This window comes from Gracilinanus agilis, chromosome 4 (genome assembly GCF_016433145.1).
Source record: "Gracilinanus agilis isolate LMUSP501 chromosome 4, AgileGrace, whole genome shotgun sequence".
NCBI lineage: Eukaryota > Metazoa > Chordata > Mammalia > Didelphimorphia > Didelphidae > Gracilinanus > Gracilinanus agilis.
This window is the reverse complement of record NC_058133.1, coordinates 362932079-362952562: the sequence shown is the minus strand read 5'-3', so window position 1 is coordinate 362952562 and position 20484 is coordinate 362932079. Positions and strand designations below refer to the sequence as shown.

The 20484-nt window shown below is 36.2% G+C and overlaps 1 protein-coding gene across 1 annotated transcript in view; it reads left to right on the top strand.

Moving 5' to 3' along the window:
• Window positions 1–586: 586 nt before the first annotated feature.
• Window positions 587–20484, top strand: part of LOC123246568 — a 173835-nt gene continuing 153937 nt past the window's right edge. Inside the window, exon 1 of the mRNA XM_044675414.1 lies at window positions 587–750. Coding sequence (XP_044531349.1) covers window positions 587–750 — 164 coding nt within the window. The remainder of the gene's footprint in view (window positions 751–20484) is intronic.

The window sequence follows — 20484 nt, the reverse complement described above, 5'->3', positions numbered from 1 at the left end:
GAGAAAATATTGCAAGCAACCAAAAAGAAACAATTCAAAGATCTTGGAGCCACAGTCAAAATAACACAAGATTTAGCAGCTTCTACATTAAAGGATCAGAGGGCCTAGCATATCATATTCCAGAGGGAAAAGGATTAGGATCTCAACCCAGAATCAGCTACCCAACAAAACTGAGCTTCCTTCCAGAGAAAAATGAGCATTCAATGAATTACAGGACTTTCAAACATTCCTGAAGAAATGATCAGAACTGAACAGAAAATCTAACTCTCAAATACAAGAACCAAGAGAAGCATGAAAAGGTAAACAGGACTTCTAGGGGCAGAGCCAAGATTGCAGTGTAGAAGCAGAGATTTCTTCAACCCAAATTCTGAAGAGAAAGAATCAACAAGCAGAGTGAAGCAGCTTTCATGCAGAAAACAACTTGAAAGGTAGGCAAAGAGGGTCTAGTTTACTGGGGTGATAGGGGAGCACTGCCCACAGAAGGCCATACCAAGGAGTACCAGCACAAGCTATCAACAAGCCTCCTCACCCCACCTCTACTTTGAACCTGTGTCTAGACCCTGGGGTTCTGCCTAAGCCAATAGCAATGCAACACCAAGCCCACCCCTTAAATTTCCAAGCCCCAACCCAAGCCTGCAGTGAGGTCCCAAGCCCTAGCACAGGGTGGTTCATGGTATACCTCACTAGTGTGGGCCCAGAGGGAATCCCTGAGCCCCTGCCCAAGCCCAAACTAAGACCAAAGGCCCCAGTGTAAGGCAGTCTGCAGGGCAGTGCAAGCCCAAGGGGAGGCACAGAGCCCTTACCCAAGCTTTCAGTGAAGTCCTGAATCCCAGCACAAGTCAGTCCACACAGCACATCAGGTCTGTTTAAGCATAGAGTGAGGCCAGGAGCCCCAGACCAAGGCAGTCTTCAGCACACCTGGCCTGTGTAAGCCCGGAGCAAGGGCCCAAGCCCTTCCCAAGGTCAAGGCAAATTGGAAATAATAAAAATTAAAGGAAAAACTAATCAAATGGGAAGCAAGAGAACCATTGAACTAATAAATAAGACTAGGAGTAGCTTTTTGTAAAAAAAAAAAAAAAAAAAAAAAAAAAAAAAAAAAAAAAAAAGAGAGAGCATTGGTTAATTTGATTTAAAAAGGGAAAGAAGAAAATAAAATAATCAGCATCAAAAATAAAAAGAGTAAACTCACCACTAATGAAGAGGAAATTAAAGCAATTAGGAGCTATTTTGCCCAATTATATGACAATAAATCTGACAATCTAAGTGAAATGGATGAATATTTACAAAAATATAAATTACCCAGATTAACAAAAGAGGAAATAGAATATTTAAATAATCTCATCTCGGAAAAAAGAAACTGAACACACCATCAATGAACTCCCTAAAAAAAATCCCTAGGACCAGATGGATTCATAAGTGAATTCTATCAAATATTAAAAAAAAAAAAAAACAGTTAAAATCTCACTACTATATAAAACCCTCATTACACTATTTGGGGAAATAGACAAAGGAAGAATCCTACCAGATTCTTTTTATGACACAAATATGGTACTGTTACCTAAAACCATGAAGAGCAAAAACAAGAGAAAGAAAACTATAAGCCAATTTCATAAATAAACATAGTTATAAGCTCCACAGTAAGGCAGTTCACAGTGTTTCTAAACTGATCAAGCCCAGAGTGAGACCAAAAGTTCCTAGCCAAGCCTGAGACTAGATGCTGACCAGCTGGATTTATACAAGGAATTCAAAGCTGGTTTAATAACAGGAACAGTATCAGGATAATTGATCAGGGGGCAGCTGGGTAGCTCAGTGGAATGAGAGCCAGGTCTAGAGACGGGAGGTCCTAGATTCAAATCTGACCTCAGACACTTCCTAGTTGTATGAACCTGGGCAAGTCACTTGACCCCCATTGCCTACCCTTACCATTCTTCTGCCTTGGAGCCAAGACAGAAGGTAAAGGTTTAAAAATTAAAAAAAAGAATAATTGACCATATCAATAACCAAACTAATAAAGACCACACGATTATCTCATTAGATGGAGGGAAAAGCCTTTGACAAAATAAAACACCCATTCCTATTAAAAACACTAGAAAGCACAGGAATTAATGGGTCATTCCTTAAAAATAATATGTAATACTTACCTAAAACAATCAGCAAGTATCATCTGTAATAAGGATAAGTTAGAAACCTTCCCAATAAGATCAGGGTGAAGCAAGGATGCCCATTATTACCACTATTATTTAAATTGTACTAGAAATGCTAGAAAAGTTTATGTCACAGATCTATAAAGAAAGGAAGAATTTGAGACAAAACAAGAGATAGAGAGCATTATAAGATGTAAAATGAATACTTTTTATTATATTAAATTTAAAAACTTTTGTGCAAACAAAACCAATGTAACCAAGATTAGAAGAGAAACAACAAATTGGGAAAGGGAGGATTTATAATGAATTTCTTTGATAAAGGTCTAATCTCTCAAATCTCTAGAGAACTAAGTCAAATATTTAAGAATACAAGCCACTCCTCAATTTGCAAATAGTCAAAGTATGTGAACAATTTTTACATGAAGAAATCAAAGCTATCAATAATCATATAAAAATGTTCTAAATCACCCTTGATTAGAGAATTGCAAACTCAAACAATGCTGAAGTACCATTTCATACTTATTAGATTGGCCAGTATGACAGTGAATGAAAGTGATAAATGTTATTGGGAAAACTGGGACACTAATACATTATTGGTGAAGTTGTGATCTGATCCAACAATTCTGGAATGTAATTTGGAACTATACCCAATGAACCACAAATTTGAACATACTCTTTATTACTGTCATTACTGGGTCTGTATCCCAAAGAGATAACAAAAAATGGGAAAAGACCAACTTGTGCAAAAATATTTATAGCAACTCTTTTCATGGTAGCAAAATAATGGAAATTGAGAGGATGTCCCTCAATTGGGGAATGGCTAAACAAATTGTGGTAGATGATGATGATGGAACACTATTGTGCTGTAAGAAATGATAAGCAGGTGATTTTAGAAAAAGCTAGAAAGTTTTACCTGAAGTAACACAAAGCAAAATAAGCAGAACAGGAGAATATTGTAAATAGTAATAAAGATATTACACAACAATCATATGTGAAAATTTGGCTAGTCTCAGCAATGCAATGATCTGGGACAATTCTGAAGGACTTATGACAGGGAATGCTCTCCACCTGCAGAAAAAGAACTGCTGGAGTTGGATGGATGTGGATCAAAACATAGTAACTTTCACATCAGTTTTTATTTTGGGATTTTAGTTTTGTATGAGTGTGCTGTTACATCCTTGACCAATATGGAAGTGTGTTTTGCATGATAATACATGTGTGGTCCAGATCAAATTGCTTGCCATCTCCGAGTGGTAGGGAGGGAAGCAAGGGAGGGAGACAGTTTGGATCTTATTATTTTGAAAAACTTATTTTGAAAATTATTGTTACATGTAATTGGGAAAATAAAATATCTTTGAATTAGAAGGTTTTTTAATTAAAAAAAAGATTAACAGGAAAGAGAAAGCAAAAGACATTCAATAAGGTTAAACTGCTTACATCCCAAAATGATAAGATGATTCTTATTGACTCCTTAAGAACTTCATCACTAAAAATCATTAGAAGGAACATACAGAAACAAAGGACAAGGGTGTAAATTGAATGTGATGAGATGATATCTAAAAAAATCAAATCAAAGGGTGAAAAAAAGGAGTACATTGGGAGAAGGGGGAAACAAGAAATAGAACAGAGTAAATTATTTCCCATGAAAGAGTATTTAAGAGCTTTTACAGTGGAGAGGAAAATGGGGTAAGTGAGGAAGGAAATGCTTGAAACTTACTTTCATAAGAACTGGCTCAAAGAAGGAAGAACATACAAAATCAATAGTGCACAGAAATCGATCTTTCCCTACAGGAGAGTAGGAGGGAAAGAGGAAAGGGAGAAGAAAAATGAAGGGGAGTGAAAGAAAAAAGAATGCAAATTGGACAATACAATAGTCAGAAACTAAACACTTTTGAACATAGAATAAAAGGAGAGAGAAAATGGTAAACAAAGGAAACTAGGATGGAAAGTAATACACGGTGGTCATTAGGGCAAAAAAATTTTTACAAGTCTCTAATAAAGACCATTTCTCAAATACATAATGAGTCAAATACTTGAGAATACAAGTCATTTCCCAATTGATAAATGTGCAAAACATAAGAACAGAAAGTTCTCAGACAAAGTAATTAAAGCTTTCTATAGTGGTGTGAAAAATGCTCTAAACACTATTAATTAGAGAAATGCAAATTAAAATAACTTTGAAGTTCCACCTTCCACACCTATCAAATTGGCTTTTATGACAGAAAACAACAAAACTTGAAGGGGATGTTGAAAAATTGAGACACTAATGTATTATTGGGGGGAGTTATGAACTGATTCAACTATTCTAGAGAACAATTTGGATCTATGCCCAAAGAGCAATAAAATAGTACATACTCTTTGATCCAGAAATGCCATTACTAGGCTTGTATTCCAGAGACTTAAAAGAAGGGAAAAGGAACCCATATACAAAAATATTTAAAGCAACTCTTTTTGTGGGGGCAAAGACGTAGAAAGTAAGGAAATACTTATCAACTGGGGAATGGCTGAATAAGTTAAAGTACATGGTTGTAATGGAATATTATTTTGTTATAAAAAATAATAATCAGGCAGAGCTCAGAAAAACCTGGAAAGACTTACAAGAGCTGATGCAAAATGAAGTGAGCAGAACCAGGAGAACCTCATACACAGTAACAACAATATTGTATAATGAAAAACTGTGAATAACTTAGCTACTCTCAGCAATACAATGATCCAAAACAATCCCAAAGGATTCATGATTAAAAAAAAAAGCCATCTGCTTCCAGAGAGAGAATTGATGGAGTCTGAATCCAGACAAAAGCAAATTTTTTTCACTTTCTTAATTTTTTTTGTTCATGTTTCCTTCCATGAAAGGATTAATATAGAAAAACATTTTATAGGATTGTACATATAAAATCTATATCAGATTGCTTACCATCTCAGGCCAAGAGGGTAAAATTCGAGACTTAATTTTTTTTTCCTATATGTTGGAAAAATATTTATGTGCTATCAGGGAAAAACAAAATACAAAAAAAACAAAAACAAAAACTAAGTAGTTTCTGGGGGTAGTCCAATATAACAATTCTTCTTTGAGAAATTATGGTATAGTAGAAAAAGTCTATTTAGAATTAATAACCTGAGGTTAGATATAATTCTCACTCCCTATGTGACATTGGACAGATCACGTCCCTGTCTGGATCTGAAGTTCCTTGTCTATAAATTAAGGAGGTTGAACTAGGTGGTCTTTGACATCTTTTCTAGTTCTAGAACTATGACTTAACTTACTCCCTGTGGAACTTTGGACTGATCACACACTCTCTGGGCCTTAGGTTCTTCATCTGTGAAATAAGGCTGTTATCCTTATCCTTATCATCCTTTCCCTCATCATTGTAGTTTTGTGTCCAACTCTTTGTGTCCCCATTTGGAGTTTTCTTGGCAGAGATACTGGAGTGGTTTGCCATTTCCTTCTCCATTTCATTTTACAGATAAGAAAACTGAGGCAAACAGGATTAAGTGACTTGCCCACTGTCACACCACTAGTAAGTGTCTGAAGTCACATTTTAACTCAAGAAGAGGCACCCAGACCAAGCCACCTAAAGCTTAAATGACTTTTATGGTCCCTTTCAGCTCTAAATCTATAATTTTATAGTTTTTATATATAGTTAAAAGAGATACTCATTGCTGTCCTTAATAGAGATGATATGGCCATAATTATTTCTTGTGATATAAATGCAGCCATCAAGAGGATTTTCAAAATAAAAGATTTGGTTTAGGAGGCAAGCTCTCTTCTCCCTTTCATAATCAACACATTAAGGAACACTTAAAAAAGGAGTACAGGGTGAAATAAGGGATAATGATTGTACTATTTTTGAAAACATACTCATATATTTTTTTAATTTACTGACTTCTTTCACAAGCAATTAGAAGCAATTAAAAATTTTATTGTATTATCATTTTCTTCATAATTAGACATTTTTAAAGTAGATTTTTTTTCAAAGATAGCAATGAAGGGATTCTCAAAACAGAAATGAAAAATTAAGAAATACCTACATAGAAAATAAGCCTTAAAGATCCCCTTGAATACAAACCTACTATATATGCTGGAATTTTCAACATGATAATGTGTAATTTATAATTTAATTGTATGTTTGAATAATAATAATAACAATAATACTACCAAATTAAATTTCTATAGAGCATTGTGTTATTTAGAATTTCTGGTGTTCCATTTAGAGGTATTTTGGGGCTCATTTGAGCCTCAAGATATGTAGATATATGACAAACTTCCTGTGGACATATGGGGGACTTTGAGACTACATTTTCCGTGATCCAATGGGTTTCTGGTTTTGGATGTGATGACGTCAATCAGCGTGAACCAACATAGAGAGTGACTTAAATGGGGAGATGAGTTTTGACTTTTCTCTCTTTCATATGAAGCAGCCAAAGGGTCTAGAAGGTATGGACTGGCAGGGAGTTTGAATAGATCTTAGCCAAGCATGTAGTCTAATTTATTCTACTAAAATGGCTTTAATTAAAATATTACTTTTCCTCATAATATCAGTCTTTATCATTTTTAATTGTTATAGCATTGAGGGTTCCAAAGGACAACCGGCTGGTAAAGTAGATTGAGTGCTGGGCCTAGAGTCAGGAATACTAGAGTTCAAATCCAGCCTCAGACATTTACTAGCTATATGACCCTGGGCAAGTCACTCAATCTTGCTTGCCTCTGTTTCCTCATCTGTAAAATGAAATAGAGAAAGAAAAGGCAAACCACTCTAGTATCTTTGTCAAGAAAACCCCAGATGGGGTCTCTAAGAGTCAGACACAACTGGAACAACCAAACTACAACAAATTAAGGGTTCCAAAGGATTTTCTTCACAATAATGCTATCACAAGTATTATTATTCCTTTTTAACAGATTAAGAAACTAGGTTTCTGAGAGGCTAAACAATTTGCCCAAGGGTCACCTAATTGGAACCAGGTTTCAAGAAATAGTTTGATTTTAAGACCAGTGCTCTTTCTCACAGCTCATCAATAAGAAGGCGAGTGTGAGTTATAGAAGCTGCTCCTGAGCTGTAAGAATCAATGATTCAATGATCCTTTTAAAAAGAGAGAGAGAGAGAGAGAGCAAAATGCCTTCCAGCTAACTCTCTAACTTCAAATCTCTGGAGGATCCTCTGTCACTGTATTCCTTGTGAAAGCATGGACTCAACTTAGGTGAGCTTGTCCTTGAGCTTTGGTTGCTTTTTTTCTGATTTGCATTTCCTTGGGCAGTAAAGGCAGCCACTGTCCTGGCTTGCCAAAAGACACGGACTTGGTGGAAGACAGTATTATAGCCAAGGTGAAATGTAAAGTTCTTCATGTTGAAATGACATTTAAGTATCAGCATCCAAGCAGATTATAAATGAAGCTACTAAATCCTGCTTTTAAATTGTTCTGTCAATGCCTACGATGAGTCTTCTGTGTCCTTTAACATTTCTTTTGAGGGTATAAAGTAAACATCTGTTCCATGCCACTATTTACAGTTCTTTGTACATTGAATACCTTTTTACTACCTCCTTTGGGAAGACATAGACATAAACCAAAACCTAAAGCCTTCAGCAATTTTTTTGTAGAGCATCAGGGCAGAGAAAGATACTACGGTGACACGAGGGAACTTAAACATCTCTCATTAGAGGCAAAGCTTCTCAAGGACTGAACCTCATCTGAACCATGCATGTGGTTCCAGAATAGATGGACCCTTCAGTGGAAATGGAATGGACCCAGTGGCCAAGTCCTCAAGACAAAGAGCAGTACTTTAAGGTTGGATATCTCACTCCCCAGTGGATAACTTAGGAAGTAGAAATGATACTTAAGGAAATGAAGTCTCAAAGAGTAGCTGAATTAGTCTAAGTACACACCAAGGAAATCTGTATTGAAAATTACACAACCTTAAAAACATTGAAAGATCATTTTAAAAGAGATATTAAAGAGAGGAAGATGCCAAAAGAACTGAAAAATCACAGACAACATTAACACCCCAAAAGATGAAGAGGAAATCAGTAACTATTGACCCAAATACTTTATCTTCTCTATAAGATGTTTATGAGAATGAGCTACATATTTATTCAGGGATCCCAGATAAAACTATGAGAACATAGTCTTTCATAAATATTTTTTAACCCTTTCCTTCCATCTTAGAATCAATACTTTGTATTAGTTCAAAGGCAGAAGAGCAGTAAGAGCTAGGTTTACCCCCAAGTCACTAGGAAGTATCTGAGGTCAAATTTGAACCCAGGACCTTCTGTCTCTGAGTCTGGCCTCAATCCACCGAGGCACTTAGCCGCCCTCCCCCCTAAATAATTTTCCATTACAAATCACAAGAATGAATAAGTGAATGAAACATCATTCTATCTTGGCACACAGGCTAAACCAGGTTGGGGTTGGCCAAGAGACTTAAAACCTGTTGGTGATCTAGAGGGATGTCTACTCTAACTTCTCCCAGCTGACCAGCAGATGAGAACAATTTGTTCCAAATGCCATGAAGACAGCTGAAGCAAACATTGTGAAACATGTAGAGCCTATGATACCAAGGTCATACATTGCATCCCAAGCCATGGTCAGTTGTTCTACATTTTATCTTGCCACTGGACTACGATGACCCTGGAGGACCATGTGAGGTTGAGGATTTTGCACAGCTTCGCCTCACTAAAATTTCATCATCACTCATGATATATATGAAGATGAAAATTACTATGCAAAGAACTAAATATTATATATTATAAAGTTTTATTAATAATAAACTAACATAAAAAAACTGGAGTGAAAAGGTGTCAAACTAACTTCAACCACACTCGTGAAGAAGAGAGGAAGAAGGAGGAACAACAGAAGTTGTAAAACAATAACGGAACCACGCAAATGTGGAGGCACAGGAGAGATTAAAGAGAATTTTGGAAAATACTAAGGCACTTGTGGGGGGATGAAGTCCAAGGTTCAAAATTTCCATTTATACATATATTTAATCTTTTTCAATAATGAAGGATTAACAACATTTTTAATAATAAAAAGGTATTTGGCTGGATAGAATAAAATATAGCCTTAAAGTATTATTGGGGGTAGGGATAGGGGGATGTTCAGTGCCACATTCCTCATTGGGGTATCCCACTGTGGTGGCAAGGCCCTCGGACTATTACAGGGTTTGTCCTCCAATGAGAACTCAGATTCATGTGTTAATATCATATGAGATTCCTCTTCAAAAGCTCTATAATTATTAACTACAAATATGGCATGAAACAGAAAAAAATGTACTTAACTAAAGTTGCCCACCATTGTTATAGAAGGTGTTCTAGAAAAGGTCTAAGTAGAAAAGGAATTCCCTATAGATATTCTCCAGATATTCTTGTTTGTGCAAGATATTATATTAATTGGGAAGCATCTAGGTGGTACAGTAGATAAAATGCTAGACTTGGAGTCAGGAAGACACATCTTCCTGAGCTCAAATCTGGCCTCAGACACTTACTGGGTAACTCTAGACCAGTCCCTAAACCTTTTTGCCTCAGTTTCCTCCTCTGTAAAATGAGCCAGATAAGGAAATGGTAAACCACTCTAGTATCTTGGCCAAGAAAACCCTCGACTGGGGTCACAAAGAGTCAGACAAAACTGAAAAAATGAATGAACAATAACAAAATCATGTTAATTGCATCAGGTCCAAGATTATCATCAGCAAGATTCTTCATCAAAAGAGATTGACCAAGAAATCCACACAGGAAAAACAAAGTGGATGAAAATTTCACAATAAAAAAGAAATTTTAATTTTTTATTAAAAAATAAATTCTGTTGGAGCCTACTCATTTCTACTATGAATGAAGACATGAAAGAATAAATAAGTGAATGGGTAGATTAAATCTGCCTTCATCATTTTTATCAGCTTTATTGGAAAGAGCCCTGAGCTCAAGATTTCTGAGAAAAGCAGCGCTTCCTACACTACTAGTCATGTTTCTAGGTTAGTCCCTTCCACTAACATCCAGGGGAAAACCCCAGTGCAAAAGGAGCTGCCATCTTTCACACCACCAACGCCAGCATGCAGAGTTGAAATGCAGGTCGGTAAGAGCCCTAGGCTAAGCGGGGTCCCCCACACCACTGTACCTGCTTTCAGTCTGCACCCACAGCCATCATCCAGGGAAATAACCTTTGTGGAGAAGTAAACCAGCAAATTCCTTTACTTATGCTGCAGCTCCTGCCTCCACCACCACAGTTATTAAAAGACTTACAAAAAAGGAAATTCTCTCTCTCTCAAAGTTCTTGGCACGATCCAATGGTTCACTATTAGAAATGGATATGGCTTTATCAATGGAAATGGCATTAAAGAAAATGCATTCTCATCTGGCTTGAGGCAGTACTCCAAAGACGATGGGATCTTTCCATCTGACTCACTACTAAAAGCTCTTTTGTGGGTTCGTCTCCCCCATTGGAATGGGAGCTCATTGAGAATGGGGACTGTCTTGCTTTTTTATATGTATCTTTAGCATATGCTTTGGACATCACAAGCACTTAATAAATGCTCTGTCATTCATTCATTCATTCATTCATTCATCTGTGATGCCATGAGTAGGCTGTGCTATATTTCATTTTCAACATAATTTTTTTATGAACTTAATGAACATCGACAAACATGAACATTTCGATATGACAACAAATAACAAAAAGATTGTTTTTTTTAAAGGGCATATTAAATCTAACACAGTAGTAGCAAAGCTACCAAGCTTATCTGTATCCCCTTCTGCTCTGCTCTTTTCTGTGTAGTTAGTGTTTTATTGATGCTCTGTTTTTTCTTTTCTTTTTGCATCATTTTCACTACCTAAATTGCCTCATGGAGAATAATGGATTAGAGTGGGTATCCCCCATGAAGATTCAATTCAATTAACAGGGGGAAAATATGAAACCACGTACCATGGGAAATATATTTGAAATGTGATTGTTTGGGTTTGTCATGAATGCTTGTGCCTTACTCAGAAATGTCCTGATTGGGCATCTGTTTGTCATTCCTCCCCTGGTTCCCAGAGAATGGTTTTCTTGATCTTATCCTCCATGTGGGCTTAGGTCACCTCGTTATTGAATACAGGATTCCTAAACCCTTGACCTATCTCCCTATTCCTAAGAATATTAAGGTGTCTCTAGGTCTCTATCTATTTTAATTTGTCCGTGTGTTATGCATTCAGTCCAAAAATCAAACCATCAATTACATAGATTGGAGTTCCATCTCTGCTGGGACCAGACCTACCTTTCCTGCCTGGAGGCAAAGGAAACTCCAAGGATCCATCTTCTTGATGGCTGGGACTGTTATTTTTCATCTTTGTCTCCTGAGAGCCTGACACAATGCCTCATACAAGGCGGGTACTTGGGAAATGTTTATTGAATTAAGTACCTTTTCCACTTTCTAAAAACACTATATATGGAGAAACTTCCTAGTGACAAGAGAAGCAAGGATTGGTACTAATGCTACGTAATGATTGCTATTAAAACCAATGGTATTTAAATCATCTTGAAAGAGGGATGGGAGAACATAAATTGGGGTGTCTGTTGACACCGATGAAACAACAAGCACTTATTAAAAAAAAAAAGCAAAAGAGACAGAAAGTGCCTGCACTCAAGGAACTTATATTTTCGTGGGGCAAATGACCATAGATGATGAAAGGAAGATGAAAAAGGGAATGAAGGCATCAACATGACTGACCCGGGAGCTTTTCTTTAAAAAGGAGGTTCTAGGAGTAACTGACTAATCAGAGGAAGGGGGGATCCGGGCACAGTGATCTTCCAGGGAAAGAAGGCTGCTGGATTATGGAAGAGAAGGAAGTCCAGAGAGTGAGGAGCAGAGAGGAACAAAGGCATGAGCAAAAATCTTTTCTAATATTTGTTTGCCCTATTTCCAGAGGCAGCAAAGTGGCTCAGTAGGCAGGGTCTGGTGTCAGGAAGACCCAAGTTCAAATCCATCCTCAAATACCCAATATTCTTTCTTCTTTTTTTTTTAACCCTTACCTTCCGCCTTGAAGTCAATACTGTGTATTGGCTCCAAGATAGAAGAGTGGTAAGGGTAGGCAATGGGGGTTAAGTGACTTGCCCAGGGTCACACGGCTGGGAAGTGTTTGAGGCCAGATTTGAACCTAGAAAATCTAGGTCCCATCTCTAGGCCTGGCTCTCAATCCACTGAGCTACCCAACTGCTCCCTCAATATTCTAAACTATAAAATGGACATACTAATATCAAGGATCTTACAAGCTTGTTATGAGAATCAAATGAGATAATAGTTGTGAAATGCTTAGCATGGTACCGGGCACATAGTAGGTACTTTCTAAACATTTGCTTTTTGCTCTTCTTCCCTCACACCTAGCCATTCTGGCTTATAGAGAAGGAGAAAGGTTTGACCTAACAGAGGCATTCTTCTATTGATTTATTCACAATTGCAAATGTGCTTTCTATAAGGGTTGTACAGGAATTAGGAGTGTCCTTGCAAGGGTCTCTGGAGTCATTATTGCATAATTTTCAGTCACTATAGAAGGATTTTTTTTTGTCTTCATTTATTCAGGACTGATACTCTGACTACTTTTAAAAAGATCTGAAGTTTATATATAATACAAAACACTACAATTAAGAGGAGGATCAAAAGAGAGACCATGTGAAGGAGCAAAGAGAATAGATAGTACAGGAAGCAGATTTTTTTTTACATTTTATTTTTTTCTTCAAAGATATTTTATTTACCCAATTACATATAATAACAGTTTTCAACATGGTTTTCTGAAATTATAAGATCCAAAGAGCATCCAAATAAGATCCAAGTAAGCAACTTGATCTGGGTTATCCACGTATTATCATGCAAAATATATTTCCACATTGGTCATTGTTGTAAGAGAATACTCCTATAAATTCAAACTCCCAAAATAAAACTATAAATAAACTAATGTGAAAAATAATATGCTTTGATCTATCTACATCTGACTCCCACAGTTCTTTCCCTGGAGGTGAGTAGCATTCTGTGTCCAACAGGAGCAGTTTTCTATACTTCAGTACTTTATTTGACTCTGGGTTTAAGCAAATGAGAAAATCTACTGGATTATCTAGTTTTCATTTTCTTTCCTTCTTTTTTAAACCTTTACCTTCTGTCTTAGTATCAGTTCTAAGATAGAAGAGTGGCAAGGCCTAGGCAATCGAGGTTGAGTGACTTGTACAGGGTCACACAGCTAAGAAGTGTCTGAGGCCACCTTTGAACCCAAACCTCCTGACTCCAAGCTTGGCACTCGATCCACTGTGCGACCTAGCTGTCCCTAAATTTTCATTTTCTAGTCAAAGAAAGCATGAAAACTTGCCTGTAGGTATACAATTTTCTTTTGAAATAAACTCAAGGAAGAATTTATCTTGTGTGTCTATATGGAGGAAGGCTGATATGTTCTTCAGCGGCTTTGGAAAAGACATAGAAACAGTATTTAAACAGTTGATTCTTACATCCATCCTTTTACAAGACTGGGAAAAAAAATTGAATTTTAACTCAGTGAAGGAATCAGCAGGAAACTGAAAGAAAGCAAGACCATGGTGTACATGTTTCTCTTGATCACAACATATGTTCCTTGAGAAGTATATATGTTTAAAGTAAAAAGAAAAGGATATATGCTCAAAGTAAAAAAGTATATATGATCAAAGTAAAAAAAGTATATATGTTCAAAGTAAAAATGTATATATGATCAAAGTAAAAAAAGTATATAGGATCGAAGTAAAAAAAAGTATATATGTTCAAAGTAAAAAAGTATATATGATCAAAGTAAAAAAGTATATATGATCAAAGTAAAAAAAGTATACATGATCAAAGTAAAAAAAGTATACATGATCAAAGTAAAAAAGTATATATGATCAAAGTAAAAAAGCATATGTGATCAAAGTAAAAAACGTATATATGATCAAAGTAAAAAACGTATATATGTTCAAAGTAAAAAAAGTATATATGATCAAAGTAAAAAAGTATATATGATCAAAGTTAAAAAAGTATATAGGTTCAAAGTAAAAAAAGTATACATGATCAAAGTAAAAAAAGTATATATGTTCAAAGTAAAAAAAGTATATATGATCAAAGTAAAAAAAGTATGTATGTTCAAAGTAAAAAAGTATATATGTTCAAAATAAATAAGACTAGGAGCTGGTACTTTGAAAAAACAAATAAAATAGATAAAGTACTGGTTAATCTAATGAAAAGAAAAGAAAGAAGAGAATCAAATTAACAGTATCAAAGATGAAAAAGGGTGATCTCACCTCTAATGAAGAGGAAATTAAGGTAATTATTAAGAACTACTTTGCTCAATTACATGGCAATAAAATATGACAATCTAGGTGAAATGGATGAATATTTACAAAAAATGTAAATTGCCTAGATTAACAAAAGAGGAAATAGACTATTTAAATAATCCCATCTCAGAAAAAGAAAATTGAGCAAGCCATCAAGGAACTGCCTAAGAAGTATATATGTTCCTCGAGGGCAGGGATTATTTCATCTTTGTCATGGTACCCCAAGCACCTCCCACAGTGTCTGGCACCAAGAAAATGCCTAATAAATCCTTGCTGATTGATCAGAGATTTTTATTTCTGCAATTTAGAGAATCTAGAGGAATGGCTAGGTAATATATCCATTAGACTGACCTTCTCAAATGTCAGGGGGCTTAAGCCTGAAAAGGTCAGAGAAAGAGAGATCCAGGAGAGACATGTTCATGGGGGAAGTGGGAGAAAGGTCGCAGAGTCTTTCAGAATTCTATAGCCGGCACAGCAGTTGTTATTTATTTAGAACAGGCTTTTAGAATTCTCTAGGCAGCTTGGCACTTGCTGTTCTGCATAGAACGGAGGGGCTTTGGGGATGAGGTTAAAACAATTTCCTTAGCACGATGTCCCTTAATCCATTTTTTTTAATATTTTGAGGAAATGGATCCCTGAGGAGATTTACCTTAACCAAGAGAAATGATGAATCCTAAAATGGATTTCTGAATATAAATTAGGTGACAGCTGAACTGAGAGGCACAAGGCAGGGCACTGGAGTTCAGTGGGGCTCAGAGATGAGAAGAGTCAATCAAGCAACTTCATAATAATAATCACATTTGTATGGTGCTTTAAGGTTTACAAAGTTTTATTGCTGTGTTGGATATATATGATGTATATCTATAACAATATGTGAAATCTTGTTTTCTCCTTACAACTATCCTGTGAGATAAGTCCTATTATTATGCCCATTTTATAAGTGTTGAAACTGAGGCTACAGGATATTAAGCAATTTGCCCAAGGTTTTATATTTGTAAGCATTTTACTATTTGACAGTCATTGTATTAGGTATTAAGGATTATTAAGATTAAAATGCTCTGGAGATTGTACCTTAATTTATCATTATTTATTAAATAATAAAGAGCGGGTTAGAGAAAGAAAAGCCCATGTGGCTGGTTGATCCTCTGACACACCTGCTCCCCTAGGTCACCTGAGCTCACACTTAGATGTCTTGTCTCACTGCCCTTTCCATGTCAAAGAAAGAGGGGATTTTCCTCAGACCTCAAACTTATGTCCCATGAGTCTCCAATTTTCTGGGGCTCTTTGATTGGCCAAACTTGACCTCAGTCTGGTCTTCCAGATGCATGGAGTCATGTGGGACAAGGGGCAAGCATCTTCCAAGTGCCAGGGGACTTCTGGAATCCTCCCAGAGGGTGCATGGGTCCACCTGATACAGATAAGCCTCAGACCTTGTTCTCAACATGATCAAAATATGGGGTCATTATAACCTCAAAAGAATAGGGGTTCAGCCAGTGGAATTGCTCATTGACTAGGGGAGGGGGGAAGAAGAGGGGAAAGGATGAATCATGTAACCGTGGAAAATATTCTAAATTAATTAAATTAATTTTTTTTAAAAGAATAGGGGTTCAGGCTAGCAAATTTTCACAGGATACAGAGACAAAATTCTCCTTAAGTAAGGAGATTAAGTCACAATGGAAACACAGTTCTGGGGCAAGTAGGTGGTTTTGAGGTTAAAGCACCAGGTCTTGAGACAGGAGGTCCTGGGTTCAAATTTAAACTCAGACACTTCTTAACTGTGTGACTTGTCAAGTTCTTTAAATGTAAATACCTAACTCTTACCACTCTACTGCCTTGGAACCAATACTTACTTTTGATTCTAAAAGAGAAGGTAAGGTTTTAGAGAGAAAAAAAAAGTGGAACAAAGATCTAAAAAAAGAGAAGTAATTAACAGAACAATTCCAAGAAGTCAAAGGAGCATGGGTTCTTTCTTGGTACAACTTGACTAAAAGTCATTGGCTGAAGGAAGCCTAATTAGGGAGATTAAAGCAAGTGTCACAGCTGATGACTGAGCATACTGGCTTACAAAAGGTGCAGGGAGAGGCTTACTTATCACAGCACCTCTTCTAGATGAGGTTATTGAGTTGTCAATCCTTCTAAAAAGAGCACCTATACTGAGAACTCTAGGTTAAGCACTAATGGGCTGACAGAGGTAACTGAAAGAGATTAATTGACCAAATTAATGATCCCATACTTCCCATCACCCCCGTAAATGAGCCATAAACACGGCATTCCCATTGAATGCTGTTTAGGGGTATAAAGTGACTAGACAAATAACTGAAGTTAACCCATCTGGAATGGAAAGTAAGACCCAGTGGAGAGTAGCATAAAACAATACCTTGTAGAAAGAAATAAAGAATGATGCCCAGTGGAAGCAGTAGAAATCAATTCTGAACAAAAGTAATAAAAAACCATATGATTACGTTAATAGATGCAGAAAAGGCCTTTGACAAAATACAACACTCATTCCTATTAAAAACAATGGAAAGCACAAGTAAAAATAGAGTTTTTTCTTAAAATGATACAAAGCAAAGAAATGCAAACCAAAACAATCTGTGATATCATCTGATACCCATCAGACTGGCTAAAATGACAAATGTTGGAAGGAATGTGGAAAGAAGAGGACACTAATACATTGTTGGTGAAGCTATGAACTAAACCAACCATTTTGGAGAGCAATTTGGAATCATACCCAGTGAGTGATAAAACTGTGTATAACAATACAAGTGCTGGGTCTGTTTCCCAAGAAAATCAGGGGAAAAGGAAAAGAACTAATAGGTTCCAGAATATTTATATCAGCTCTCTTTGTGATGACAAGAATTGAAAATTGGGAGGATGTTCATCAATTGGGGAATGGATAACAAATTGTGGTATGTGACTGTGTTGGAATACTACTGCACCATAAAAAGAGATGAGCAGGCTAATTTTTTAGAAAATTTGGAAAGAACTCCAGGATGATGAACAGTGAAATGAGTAGAACCAAGAGAATATTATACACAAGTACAGAATTAATGCCAGCATAATAAATTGTAATATTACCTCCAGAGAGGTAACTGAAAAGTAAAACATATATAAAAGACTTAATTTGTATGAACAAGTCAGTCTTCAGGACAATACCTTCTGTGATGTGGGGAGAATGGGAAAGGGTTAAGACATTTAATTTAATTTAAAAAATGGAAGAAACTTCAGAGATCATCTCATTTAACCCACTCATATTTGGGGATATTATCTTACTATTACAGTTCTCATTAAGATAATTATACTTGGATCGTTTTAGAATTTCATTACTTAATCTTTTAAGTCTATCTCATTCATATTTCCTTGATTAATTATTATTTTATTACATTATGGTATATATCATTATGTAGTTCTTTTTACTTTTGAGATAAGCTTTTTATTTTTATATATCTATGAAAATAATAAAATAAAGGGATTGGTTAATTTTTAAAAATTATTTTAAACTCAAACCGAGTCACATTAAAAAAATAAATTCTGGAGGGGAAAAGGCTGAGATAGTGAGATGCCTTAGGAGAATTGACAACAATGGCTTGCAGAGAGCAGGTTCCACAAAGCGTGATAATGACAGCAATATTGGAACTGTGAGTTTCTCTTTCACATATATATGCAACCTGATCACCCCTACTCCCTCTGTGTGCCTCTTTTCACACTAGCCTGCCCACAAGTGTTCCTCCTGAGTGGATGTCCCATTTATGATGCTTATGAAGGTCCAATATTCAGATATGTGGGAGGATGAACTCAAGGCTTCCTATGTGTTTGAGGGGGAGTATAACTGTTAAGGGGGAATGTGTCATATTACTACTTTGTTTACATTGTTATTTAATCAAAATGTCTATTTTGGAACTAAGTGTGCCATCTGTCTGACTGGTAAAAAAAAAAGTGAAACATTAACTCATGAGTTATGGTTCATAGAGAATTCTAGCTCATAAATAACTAGAACTGGGGGGAGATCACCGGGCAGGCAACTTTTCCAGGCACGTTGATAATTATGTCAAACCAGATCTCCTCTACAAACTAAGCTTGCAAGTCCTTGGCAGGTGCTGGACAATTGTAGGTGAACAGTTGAATTATCCCTTCACAATCTGTCAAAGGTTAAAGTGGGAGGCACGCGCTTTAGATGTGAAGCAAAAGGAGGGAGGGTAAATTTATGATATATTGTACAAATTTCAAAGAACGTCTGGTATTTTCACTCAAGCAAAAGGCTAGCTCCCTTCAGCATGAGTGTCAGCTGCAGGGGTAGTTGAAGGTTGAGCCAATATTGTCATTAGCAAAGAGCTTTGGATCTTCTCAAGAATTTTTACAAGTGCTTGGTTTAGATCTCACAATTCTAGGTCATAGAACATCAAAGTTGTGTCGACTGCAGACAGAAAGATATAGGACAGCTATATGAAAATTCAGCACCTTGTAATGTAACAATATACTACATATACTTCTATAATATATAGTATATATATACATTAATATAATATGCTTCTATAATATATAAAATACTTATATAATAATTATCTATTAATACCTATATAATTAATAATTGCTTATTAATACAATACCTCTATAATAACAAAGAATTATCTATTCATATAATACTTTTTTACATTTTTGAAGCTCTCATTTCTTTTACATTATTGTCATAAAGATGCTCTAAGTTAGGTTGGAATAGCGAACCCATTTAATGTATGAGAAAATAGAGGCATAAAGGAATTAAATCAAAGTGAGTTAATGACACAGCCAGACCAAAAATCAAGTGTTTTAACTCTAAGTTTAGAATTTCGTCCCCTACCAAACTATCTAAATTTTGCCTCTTTTTTAAAACCCTTACCATCTGTCTTAGTATCATTTCTAAGGGAGGCAAGGGCTAGGCAATAGGGGTTAAGTGATTTGCCCAGGGTCACACAGCTAGGAAGTGTCTAAGATCAGATTTGAACCTAGACCCAATTCCAGGCCTGCTGCTCTAAATACTGTACTATCTAGCTTTTCCCATATTACGTAAATTTTTTACTACATAGCTTTGCTCAGGTCAGAAAAATCACAGAGCTAGATCTGGAAGGATGCTCAGTGGCCACCTTTCAACCTCTCATTTTACAGATGAGAAAACTGAGACCCAAGAAATGTTTACTGGTCACTAAAGCAGAAATGAACTAAGGGGAGATTTGAACCCAGATTCTCCAACTCAAGAATCGGTGCTCTTTTTCTTGTATCAAGAGGTCTAGCAAAAGAACATAGCATGTGTATGGAAACTTTGCCTTAAAACTCTACCCTAAGGTAACAGGAAAGACAATGAACTAAATTAAAGATGAATCGAAAAGTATCCTAAATGATAACAAGAGCACCTCACATTTTAACAGCCGGTTAATAAGCTTTTACTAAAGTGCCTCCTATGTGCTAGACTCTGTGCTAAGATACAAAGAAAGGTAGAAGATTATCCCTGCCCTTGAGGAGCTCACAGTCTAAAAGGGGAAGGAGACAGGGGGGACAACATGCAACCAAAGAACTGTGTAAATAAGCTAAATACAGGATAAATAGGAAAATTTAAGAGAGAGAAAGGACTAGTAGGAAGGACTTCTTGTAGAAGGTGGGATTTTAGTTGGAAATTGGAAAAAGCGAAAATCCCAACTTGTACAGGAAGTTTTTCCCAGTCCCTTAATAACATTTTAAGATTTACAAAGAGATTTCCTTCAACTCTTTGCGTGCCATAACGCTGGCTATACTTTCATGGAATTTCATAGCTATTGGCTGACAGAAGAAGCCTGGCTAGGAATATTGAAGTATGTTTCAACAACAATACTAGGAGAAGAATTAATGGTCTATCGATATTGAGAGACTGCCAGAGGAATTGATGCTTGGGCTAAATGACCATTTATCTGGCAAAAGAGAAGGCAATTTACTCCATCAGAAATGATTCTGGGCTTCCGGGTTAAGATGGCGGCAGAGTAAGAAGCAGCTCTTAACCTCTCCTGACCGAAACACACAAAACTCGTCAAGGGGACATAAAAACAAG